The sequence below is a fragment of the Pollachius pollachius genome (genome assembly GCF_949987615.1).
Source record: "Pollachius pollachius genome assembly, chromosome: 15".
Lineage (NCBI taxonomy): Eukaryota > Metazoa > Chordata > Actinopteri > Gadiformes > Gadidae > Pollachius > Pollachius pollachius.
The window spans coordinates 22,359,431-22,372,065 of NC_136948.1; the positions used below are offsets into that span (position 1 = coordinate 22,359,431).

The window sequence follows — 12,635 nt, forward strand, 5'->3', positions numbered from 1 at the left end:
GGCAAAGACACTCTACTACTCCATGCTTATTAATAACCAACAAAACCACCCCAAAAAGCTTTTCAAAACCATCAACAGACTCATGCGCCCACCCGATGCTCCCCAACCCACTGACGCCGTAGACCTGTGCTCCAGGTTCTTGGATTTCTTCCAAAACAAAGTGGAATCCATTCACAAGCACCTTCTGCATCACTCTACGCCACCCTCTTCTACTCCCCCCCCATCCTGGTGCCGAAGCCCCTACTCCCTGTCCTCTGCAGTGCTGTTTCTCCTCTTTCACCACACTGGACTCTGACCAGGTGCTTGACTTGGTGTCCAAAGCTAAGACCTCTTCCAGCAAGCTGGATCCTATGCCTACCACCTTGGTGAAGACCTGCCTCCCTGTCATCTGTCCCTGAATTGCCACCATCATCAACTGCTCGCTGGACTCTGGTAAGGTGCGTTCAGGCTTCAAAATAGCAGCAGTTATTCCCACCCTGAAAAGGCCTGGTCTGGACCCTGACGACCCAAACAACTATCGTCTGATCTCCAACCTTCCTTTTCTAAGTAAAATCCTGGAAAGAGCAGTGGCTTCCCAGCTCCAACATCACATGTCCCACCATGAGCTCTTTGAACCCCTCCAATCAGGCTTCAGAATTCGACACAGTACTGAGACCGCCCTCATTTAAATCACCAACGACCTTCTCACTGCCGCCGACAATGGCCTCATCTCCATTCTCATCCTCGATCTCTCTGCAGCCTTTGACAAAGTGTCCCATTCCATCCTCCTTACCCGTCTCTCTCAGCTCATCGGCCTCAGGGGCTCAGCTCTCCCCTGGTTTCAGTCCTACCTTTCCAACCGCTAACAATATGTCACCCTGAAAGATGCCAACTCCACCCTGGCTCCAGTCAATCATGACGTACCGCAGGGATCTGTGCTCGGCCCTCTCCTCTTCACCAGATACATGCTCCCCTTGGCCGAATTATTCGTCACCACAGTCTCAGTTTCCACTGCTATGCTGATGACACTCAACTATATGTAGCGGTTGGGTACTCTCTGTCTCTCGTTGCATCGTGAATGAGACGATGAAACCATTGGCAGCCAGCTGTTTATTCTGGTTGTATTTTCAACAGGGGAAAATCATGGATGAGAACCCTTAAAATGGCAGCTTCTCCCAGCCAGGGTACACGTTGACTGACCATTTGCATGAAAATAAATGCATCACACTAAACATTAAACAACCCAATAAATATATATAAATGATATGTTTATATCTTCTCCTGGAAGTGGATGGCTGCTCCATCACTCCATCACCCGTCTGACCTCCTCCACCCCTACAGCCCCCTGCGGTCCCTCAGGTCCTCTGACAAGGACCGGCTGGCAATTCCCCGCACGAGACTCGAGCCCTCTGGGGACAGGGCCTTTTGCGTGTCCGCCCCCACTCTGTGGAACCAGCTCCCTCCCAACATCCGCTGTGCCCCTTCCATGGACACTTCCAAAAAGTACACGAAAGCACCCCTTTTCTCTGAGGCCTATGGCCTCTAACTCATGACCCCACCCAGCGCCTTGCGCATTTTGCACTCTCACTCAGCTAAACACACACCCTCACCTCGCACTCTTGTGAAGCGACCTTGAGTATCCTGAAAGGCGCTATAGAAAATCAATTTATTGGGGGTCAAGAAGCGAAGCTGCGAGACAACCTATTGTTTTAATATGAATTCCTATTATTATTATTATTATTATTATTATTATTATTATTATTATTATTATTATTATTATTATTATTATTATTTTACCTCCATGGGAGTCTATGGCAGCCCATAGAATGCCTTGGTCAAAATTTGTGAAATTTGGCACAGATTCAGGACAGTTACATGATCCCATGAAGCAAATTTGGGGTCGCTATCCCATGAGCTCTAGCGCCACCAACAGGTCAAAGTTGGACATGCATTCATGTTTATAACTTTTGACCCATTCGTCCAATATTCACAGACATAAACCGCCATCTTGGTTTATTTCAAAAACCTTCAAAATGCATCTACTATCACAAATTTTGTCCAATCATCGCAAATCTTGGCAGACATGATCATCAGGCCATGCTTGATAAAACATATTGGACTGATTTATCAAATTCAAAAGCGTTTGGCCTGGACAGCCAATCAAATTCGACGCAAAGCTGCCAAACAGGAAGTAAGCCAATATCTCAGCAGCCCTTTGACATATCATGACCAAACTTGGTACATAGACCCATGACATCATCATGGAGACTTAATTAATTTAGTGACCGTCGACCTCTAGGGGGCGCTGTAATTAACGAAGATGTGTTTTAACTCCTCTCTCTTCACATGAGTATATTTCAAACAAATTTCCAATGTCTGGTGATACTATCAAACCACCCCATGTAGCTAATAAAATATTTCCAATGGCAACATCAGAATTTGGCCGCCATGTTGAAAATTGTCAAAATCAATAGTAAATATGCACAGGACACAAATTATGTCCAATCATTATGAAACTTGCCATATATGATCTTCGGACCAAGCTGAACAAATGTGCAAAACAGCTTTCTCAGATTCAAAACCGTTTGGCCGTGACAGCCAATCAAACTTGACGGTAAAGCCGCCAAGCAGGAAGTAAGCCTGTTCTCATCATCTCGTGGTTATGGCATTACAACTTTGCTCATAGTCTTATGACCCAATATCATCATGTAGCCACCTAACCGATGACGTCTGTCCAGCAAAATTAGTTTATTGTGTTCCATTCTGCTTGACCCCCACATTGCTGCTCGCAGCTATATTTATTATTATTATTATTATAATAACTCACAACCAAAAAAAAAACAATCATTGTTCAAGCAATCTCATTTCTGCTTCAAAGCGGCCCAGGGACTTGAAACTCGGCGTGCTCGCTCATTAGCCTTGCTATTATTAGCACGTCAGCATGCTCACTGAATATTACACACACGAGTTGGCAGAACCACACACATTTTCTTGCACACATTTCTAGTTACATATGTTGCCCTTGAAATGTTGGTGGACAATGGGGTGGTTCGTACCCTACACTACTATGATGTTAGCTTAATGCAGAGAAGGAAGGACATAGCTGACGAAGCAGTATAATAAAATGTCATACATTTTTTGACATACAAACATGTATCTTAGATTTATCTTCACGTAAGCAAAAGTCCCCAACTCCATGTATCAGAAAGAAGCAATGGCGTCGTACTTTGAAGAAAGGAAGGGGAGAGAGTTTTTTTATCACGACCCGACGTTCACGACTTTGGAACATTTTGAACCACTACCTACGAACAGTCTTTGATAGTGGTCTCATTCACATTATACGATAGTTTCAATCAGACATTTTGAAAGCAACTTGTAAGCCTTTGTTCTGCAGACAAAATATTGTCTGTAGAATAATAATTGGTTGACTTCAGGTGTTCAGTCAGGTTGGTTTTGAAGATCCAGGGTACATTTGAATACTGTCCCGTGTGTCTCACAGGCTGACATGCACGGCATCCTGACCTTTGTGCTGATTCCCAGCACAGAAGGTAAACCCCCTCCCATCAAGGAGACAGTGGTGAGTTTACAACCGGCTCTGAAATGTCTTTAAATCGGTGGCCTGAAATGTCTTTAAATCGGTGGCCACATCTATATAACCATCCCTCTTATATCCCTTTGCCCAGATTCACGTGAAGGCCCATTTTGATTACGACCCCTCAGATGACCCCTACGTACCCTGCAGAGAGCTTGGACTTTCCTTCCAGAAGGGAGACATCCTCCACATCATCAGTCAGACGGATCCCAACTGGTGGCAGGCGTACCGTGATGGAGACGAGGAGAACCAGCCCCTGGCCGGACTTGTCCCCGGTAAGGCCACGCCCCTACAATCAGAACGCCAAATCTGGGGTCATTTAGCTGACCTTAAACTGTGCCATCAAAGAAGAGAATACCATTTAGAGGCATCAACCAGGGCATTATGGAAGGCAATAGTGCAATATGGAAATATGTTGAAGAGGGAGCAGTGTTTGTTTTATTTTATCATTAGCATTATACTGTCCTGTAGCGTGGAAAAGCAAAATTAGACTTTGTACTGTTGAGCTTTCTTTTACACACCTTATTACAGTTTTTCTCAGTCGCTTAAGTACATTTCTCAGATCAGAATTGAAATTTGCAAAAAAGTAAGTGCATTTCTCAAAACAATTCGTACAAATAGCAAATCACCATGGATTACCTGCAAAAGCCAGTCGCCTGCTCAAAATCCTTAGTGTGTTTCTCAAAAGTAAATATCTGTGTCAATAAACATGTCAGTGCCATCAGAATGACAAGTCCTTGTGTCATTGTGTACGGATAAGACAGTCAAATTTCGTAGTCATGTTGTCAATATAACAGTGTACTCTGGAGGGATGTTCTGATGTAAACTATGGCTAAAGTTTTGAAGACAATTATTGTAAATTGTAAGTTACACCTTAGTGTATGTGGGAGATTGATTGCAAGATTCAGATTGCATTGATTGGACAAGATTCACATTTACACTTTGACTGTTGGTACTGTAATTTGTTGACAGACCATGTCGTTACTAGAAATGTGAACATAGGAAAATCTCCTTAGGGTAAACTGTACATGCATTGCTGTAGGAATTACAGTGCAGTCTTCCTACACCTCCTGACGTTCCTGTCTGTTGGGCCACAAATTCTCAGGCAGCCTCACTCCTCTTCCTCTTCTTCTTCTCTCTGGCTTTTGACCCCGTCCAATTCCTTGTCCTTCCATTGTCAGACAATGTAAGAAAGTCAAGATTCACCTGGTAGCAATTTACCAATTCAGGGCAGATTTAGAAAAAAAGTTTAATGGAAATGTATAGAAATATGCTTGACATATTATGACAACTTGTTCAACCATTTTGCATGTAAAGACTTATGCAATGAACTAATGCCTAAATGTTGTGGGGGTCAGAGTATTCAATAGAGACCCATTTCAATACATTTTGATCAACATGACATAAGCAATTGATAATGTAGGAAAGAGCAGAGAATTGTACATAATCATTTGCATGAATGGACCAAAGCATTTGCAACTTGTTCAAAGCAATGAGAAACTGTTTTTTTGATGTGCACAAGTGACACAATGATGTGAAGATTAAACGGGTAGTTTTGAGAATTTCAATTCTGATCTGAGAAATGTACCAAAGCGACTGAGAAAAACTGTAAAAGGCCCCAGTTTCCTGCTAAACGTGGTATGTACCAAAGTATGTACTTTGTAGTATGTACCAAATGTGTTTCTGTATCTGTAAGCACCATTTGTCTCTTTGTTGTCTGCGTTCACCAACACAACAATGTGACTGTATGGTTTTGCTTTTCCGTTGATGTAGGCAAAAGTTTTCAGCAGCAGAGAGAGGCAATGAAGCAGACTATTGAGGAGGACAAAGAACCAGAGAAGTCTGGTGAGTTTTAAAGACAAACCATTCAACTGATAATAATACTAATAGATATAATGAATGAAGTAAGTATGTAATCCATTTTGGGATCCTATAGGAAAGCTCTGGTGTGCAAAAAAGAACAAGAGGAAGAGGAAGAAGCTGCTTTACAATGCCCACAAGAACGAAGGTATGTCTGCTGGCTCCTTGTGTGGCATTTCTTGTTCCTTGTTTCTAAAGTTGTCATGTGCAACATTTCAACTAGCTCATAGCTGCAAGTAACCCAAACATATAAATAGTCAAAGCTAATTGAAGGGGAAAATGGGAATACAATTCACATCCTGTCCTCACATCCTATCCAGCTGATTGGATTAGTTTCAGCCACTCCTATCCAGCTGATTGGATTAGCTTCAGCCACTCCTATCCAGCTGATTGGATTATCTTCTGCCTCTTCGATCCATCTGATTGGATTAGCTTCTGCCTCTTCGATCCAGCTGATTGGATTAGCTTCAGCCTCTTCGATCCAGCTGATTGGATTAGCTTCAGCCACTCCCATCAAGAGGGCCGTACTCCCATTAGCAAACTTGTCTTCAAATAAGAGTTATTGTAGAAATGTAAAATGGCATGGCCTGTGGCCTGTACTACGAACCTCGATTAGTGGGTTAGCGAGGTACGTTGCGCTCAAAGCCTGGGTTAGCTGGGACACGAAAGTTGATCTTGTTTAGCGTTGCTGTATCACCATGGTGACTTATGCTCTCAACCAAACCTGGTCGGGAGCAGGTTTTCAGCTAAGTCAGCTTCCTAGCGCCTCCTCTGACAATGTTGTCACTATTTGTGGCTGGTCCCGTGGACCTCGGATCCCGTATCGTACAGGGGTCTCTCCGATAGAGGCTCTTTCGGGACCGATCCCTTGGCGTTGCCTGAGAATATTCTTTATGAGAGAGACAGGTTCTCATTAGAGCGTATTTGCTATTTGATCGTCCTTGTTGGACCTTATGTAGACAATGCGTGTGTGGAGGTAGTCAATCTTGAATTTCTGCGAGGGGGGCTTCGACTCCCAAGTGACGCATATATGTGAAGCTTAAAAAGTCCTAATTCTCATGCATATGGAATACTTATTCACTAAAGGTTATGGAATTATATTTTTGTGCTTATTTCGAACTTGAACCCATATTTTCAAGGCCGTGCTGGCACCACATATATGGGGGGTAAAAGGCATGATGATAGACCGGCGAGATTTGAACCCCGGTCGTTGGCGTTCGGGTCTTATACTAATCCACTACGCCACCACTGCTACCTTTCAGCGGTTGAAAACATATGCAATACATTTCTTACATAGGGTGTATTTAAAGTGAATTCCCTAAATTATAGAATAAGGCAGGTTGGACGTTAATTATGCATTTTGAAATCATCATTCTATTGGGTTTAATGGCGAACAATTCTGAATTTGGCATAGTTATTTTATAGACAACATGCAGAATCTTTTCACTTATACGCATTTATATAAACTGCTTGGGCTATCCAGTTTGTAAAGTAAGTTGAGTAAAATGACACGATAAACGCCCCTTTCACGTGATTGAACCTAAAGCGGAAAACCTGGCTCGACTAATCGAATCCTAAGTGAGCTTCATAGTAGCATTTAACTCTGATTGCGAGTTGCGCCTCTTGTCGACCCAGGCTTTCCCAAGAAAGCCTGGGTGTGTTCAGCAAGGTTCGTAGTACAGGGCACTGGTGTCATCATCTATGTAAACTAGGGTTCCCTGATTGGCCGGCTGAACGTTGTTCAGAGGTGCCTTTTCCAGCATAATATCTAGAGGCTAAAGGCCAATTTCCACCAGAGCCGTCACGGCAGCGAAGCGGCTTTGTTCGTACTGCAATCCCCGCTAGAAGCGGTCCAGACTTGTTCCGGCTGATGGTTCAAGACGTGCATGATTATAAGAATGTATGAATTGTAAAAATAAGTATCGTAAACAAAGTGCCGGTTTTGGGACGGTTCCGTGCCGCTACCGTATCCAGTGGAATAGCCTACATTGACTATAATTGTTTCTCTTGTCTTCGGGGACCGTTTTACTGTCGTGACGGTTCTGGTGGAAATTGGCCTTAACTTGGCATGGTTGAGGGTTCTGAATGGGAACAGCACATGGGTAGCTCTCCCGGGTCTGCTTTAATTCTACTTCTTTATATTCCTTCCTTTAATTTCTGTGCCTTACTTTGTTTTTGTTTGGATTTTAAATTACATTTTTGTTACATTTTAGATAATGACATTGAAGAAATTCTCACCTATGAGGAAATGGCCCTGTACCATCAACCAGCCAACAGGAAGCGGCCGATTGCACTGATTGGTCCACTGAGCTGTGGCCAGGCGGAGCTTAAGCAGAGACTGGTCAACAGCCAACCAGAGCGCTTCGCTGGGGCTGTCCCTCGTAAGAAAAACAACCAGATTCTTTTCAAGCTTTAACTGATGATGTCAAAATAAATTGCCATTTTGTTTTGTATGTTCCAGACACTACAAGGAGTCGTCGCGATGGAGAGTCGGGTGCGCGAGACTACCATTTTGTGTCTCGTCAGGCATTTGAAGCGGAATTAGCCGCCGGTAAGGGCAGTATGCAATTTAGATAATAATAATCTCATTGGTCGAACTCATAGTAGTAATCTTTGTCAAAAATCTCAAGCTATTATTTTCAATGTAAATTTTGTTACACACTGACCGCAGAGTAAGATCCCGCATGATATACGTGTCCTGTTTGACGTGAGGAGAGAGGTAGGGACAATAAAGAGCGCTGGGGTAGCGTATGATGTAGGCGCGACTTCAAAAAAGAAAAAACTAAGCTTTTGCCGTTGTCCAGGATACCAATGATCTCCATCATTAGACACGCCATCCAAGTTCAGTTCCACTACTGCCGTCCCACAACCCTCTAGTGTGGAATTACTCCTGCTCAACCACGGCGCACTACAGGGCACACTGCAAATCAAGGGTTTTCTTTCATGAACAACAATTGACACGAGGGTCACCGGTTTAATCTGGGCCTTCATTGGGACCTATATGGCTTCCCTTCTTACAATAAAACCACTTGGGCAGATCAGAAGCGTAGTACGGTGTATGTGCAGGGTTAGGTCGTACGTGCCTTACCTCCGGGGAACGGGGTAAAGTAGAACAGTGGCCGGGGCTCTCCTTTTCTTCTGTTTCTTTGTGGACCAATTCGTAATCAGCTTCCACCATACCTTTTCTCAGGGAATACATTCTATTAGGGGCCAGGGTACCGTTTTAATTAGCTGTTTTCACAACATCATAATCAGTTGAAGCTTCTTCTCCTAAAGATGAACACTCCTCTTGAGCCTGTCCGGTAACACACTCAATTAAATACCTAAAGATGAACACACCTCCTAAACCTGCCCGGTAACACACTCAATTAAATACCTAAAGATGAACACACCTCCTAAACCTGCCCGGTAACACACTCAATTAAATACCTAAAGATGAACACACCTCCTAAACCTGCCCGGTAACACACTCAATTAAATACCTAAAGATGAACACACCTCCTAAACCTGCCCGGTAACACACTCAATAAAGGACCTAAAGATGAACACCTCCTAAACCTGCCCGGTAACACACTCAATAAAATACCTAAAGATGAACACACCTCCTAAACCTGCCCGGTAACACACTCAATAAAATACCTAAAGATGAACACACCTCCTAAACCTGCCCGGTAACACACTCAATTAAATACCTAAAGATGAACACACCTCCTAAACCTGCCCGGTAACACACTCAATAAAGGACCTAAAGATGAACACACCTCCTAAACCTGCCCGGTAACACACTCAATAAAATACCTAAAGATGAACACACCTCCTAAACCTGCCCGGTAACACACTCAATAAAGGACCTAAAGATGAACACACCTCCTAAACCTGCCCGGTAACACACTCAATAAAATACCTAAAGACGAACACACCTCCTAAACCTGCCCGGTAACACACTCAATAAAGGACCTAAAGATAAACACCTCCTAAACCTGCCCGGTAACACACTCAATAAAGGACCGAATTGTTTGGCTCATTCTAACTGAACACTTTTTAAATTCTAAAGAAGACGGCCAGTCCCTGCTTGTTTAAATGAGGGACCAATCGAAGATCACGCGCTGAATCAAAACCCATCGCAGACGGTTTTCTACTCTACTCAAGGGCCCTTATTTCCCGTTTGTGATGGAGATTACTTTTTTTTCTCAGAATCTTAATTTTGTCTATTTATATAGGTATTCACTGCAACTTTGGATACCTATTGTTATTGTAGGAATTATTTTTAGGTATTCACAGTTTCACTGAAGTTGTTATTGACAGGATTCTTCCTATTGGGTATTCAGTGTATTTTTTAACATATATTATTAGAAGAATTATTATTAGATAACATATTATTGTCAGGATTCTGATTTTTACTTTAGAGAGCACATATCCCAGCGGAATGTTAAAAACATTCACCAAAAAGTTTATTGCCGAAATTTCCAGGGGGGCAAAATAAAACGATCAGCATGGCTCCCCCGATGGATTCAAAGAAACTTGGTTTTCACGCCTTATTTTGCATGCTGAACGTGTTTGTATCTTGGAACCATAATGGAGTGAAGGATTCATGATCCGGCCCCACGAATCGCTTTGAAATGGCAGTCGCTGGCCTCTGCTGTGCGTTGGCTGAGAATACCTTGTGTGATTGCTTGAAATCCTTGTTTTTATATGAGAACGCCCAAATCGCAGCGGTGGAATGGTAAAAATGAAATTCCTCCACCATACTTTTTTTACCAGAAGTGCTCTCTAGGTCTCTCTGATGTCAATTCGCTTATTTGTGGTCGAAGTCAAACGATTAGCCCCACCGCCTTGATTGCTTAAAGGTGACATATTATGAAAACACTTTTCCTTGGAATTAGGGGTTTTGTTTTGGATCTCTGGTGCTCCCACACGCATGCAAACTTTGAAGGCCAAAGTTCCTTTCCCCCAATTCTTCTCAACCATGGCTGAGATAACCCGCACTACAAGTCTTTACTTGTTGTGGAAGTACCAGAGACGTCAAACGCATTCTTTATGATTCATAATATCATCCGTGATATTAGATATAATACTATATAAATACTCATATATAATATTATATTATATAGATATAGAGCTCCGGGAGTCCGCAAACGGCAACAATCCGTTCTCCTCCATGCTGTGGTTCAGTCTGACAGCTCATTGGTCAATGGGCAGCAGCTCATTGGTCAATGGGCAGCAGCTCATTTGCATTAAAGCTACAGACACCAGAAACAGCGCATTCTGAAGGGGCTGATTCAGAGAGGAATAGCGGTATGTGAGAATTTCTTTACAGCTTCAAAAAAATGTTTTCTGGAACACAGATACTATGTTTACTTGTTGGGAAAACATAATTTGTCTCCTTTAATGTTATAAAAACTTTTTGAAAAATGTCCCTTCTTGGATCAATAATGTTCGTCTGTTTTTATCTGTACAGCAACAATTTTCAAAAATCTTTAAAAGGTTCTTCTTCAGTTCCAAAGCTTAACATTAAACACAATTTGCTACAAATGATCTATGGACTTCTCAGATCTTAAATTTAGTCAATATTTTTGATAGCATAAAATAATGGCAGATTTATGTGGAAATCTAAATCTATCAATATTCAATCAATTACACTCTGTCCATCGCACATCTAGGTGGACACGCCTACTTTGTGATGTCGGAAGAAGCAGATTTTTGAAACGGCTTGTTACGACTAATCTCGCTCACGCCTGGTGGTATAATAGGTCACCTTTAACACGTGGATAAAGTTTTGCATCAATATCCAATTTATGACGTCAATGTCAATTACAGTATTTGCCCTTAAGTGTAATGCAGATCTTAACCTATAGGGGTTGACTCATTCAACGTGACTCATTCGCACTTTGAGTACAAATGCCCTCTGACTATAGGAAATAAAGAGTGCTGGAGAAGCATATTATTGTGCTACTCACCAGGCGTAGTCCAGCTCTCTCACCAGGGCTAAGGGGTGCAGCTCTCTCACCAGGGCTCAGTGGTGCAGCTCTCTCACCAGGGCTCAGTGGTGCAGCTCTCTCACCAGGGCTCAGTGGTGCAGCTCTCTCACCAGGGCTCAGTGGTGCAGCTCTCTCACCAGGGCTCAGTGGTGCAGCTCTCTCACCAGGGCTCAGTGGTGCAGCTCTCTCACCAGGGCTCAGTGGTGCAGCTCTCTCACCAGGGCTCAGTGGTGCAGCTCTCTCACCAGGGCTCAGTGGTGCAGCTCTCTCACCAGGGCTCAGTGGTGCAGCTCTCTCACCAGGGCTCAGTTGACCTGGTGAGAGAGCTGCACCACAGCTGCACTGCACTCAGTTGACCTAATTTTGCCATGTTTATCTACGTGTACAAGAGTCCTGCCTTGGTACGTGTAATCATTTCGGTTAACTGTTGATCCTCACCAACACCCAAACACTGTCAAATATTAGTGTTCCTCTAAATCCACTCGTTACGATTAGATCCCATAAGGTAAAGACCAGTTTAAAATGAAATCGTTCCAACAACACATCCTCCTCTCTCTGTGTCAATACTGTCTTTGAGTTTGATTCTAGCGCCAGGAGGGTGAGTTCAATCACTGGATCCGTCCCATGGTGGATCAGCCATTCCATCATCGCTGTCATTTAGTCATACACCACATACTTATCCCCAGTGTTCAGATAGAGTAGAATGAAAAGAAGGAAGATGTTTTTGGACAATAGCTCATACCTTATAACGATTTCAATAACCTCCTGAATTCCAGGTAAACTGATAGAATCTGGCGAGTTTGAGAAGAACTTGTATGGGACCAGTTCGGACTCTGTGAGACAAGTCATCAACACTGGAAAGATCTGCCTTCTCTGTCTGCATACACAGGTTGGTCTGATGGTTCAAGACGTCATGTGGTCATGTCATCACGATCATTGGCTGATTATGACTACTTTGTGTTTATATATTTTTTTTGCTCTTACTTTCTCAGTCTCTGAAGATATTGAGGAGTTCAGACCTGAAGCCCTACATCATCTTCATTGCCCCACCTTCACAAGAGAGACTGAGGGCCCTCTTGGCCAAGGAAAACAAGAACCCCAAGGTAGCCGTCCGTCAGTGTGGCCATTTTCATCCTCCCCAACTCTAGTAGAAAATGCTCTGTCCTGTATCAGGAGACTCTGATCCACTCATGAAGTGTCTCCTAATTATAAGATGTCCAGATCTA

At 43.1% G+C, this 12,635-nt stretch overlaps 1 protein-coding gene across 1 annotated transcript in view; it reads left to right on the top strand.

The window, feature by feature from the left end:
* Positions 1-12,635, top strand: part of pals1a (protein associated with LIN7 1, MAGUK p55 family member a) — a 50,060-nt gene that overhangs the window by 35,683 nt on the left and 1,742 nt on the right. The window contains exons 9-16 of the mRNA XM_079752505.1: positions 3,479-3,556; positions 3,663-3,846; positions 5,345-5,416; positions 5,508-5,579; positions 7,645-7,812; positions 7,893-7,982; positions 12,186-12,298; positions 12,402-12,512. Of these exons, the coding sequence (XP_079608631.1) occupies positions 3,479-3,556; positions 3,663-3,846; positions 5,345-5,416; positions 5,508-5,579; positions 7,645-7,812; positions 7,893-7,982; positions 12,186-12,298; positions 12,402-12,512 (888 nt within the window). The remainder of the gene's footprint in view (positions 1-3,478; positions 3,557-3,662; positions 3,847-5,344; positions 5,417-5,507; positions 5,580-7,644; positions 7,813-7,892; positions 7,983-12,185; positions 12,299-12,401; positions 12,513-12,635) is intronic.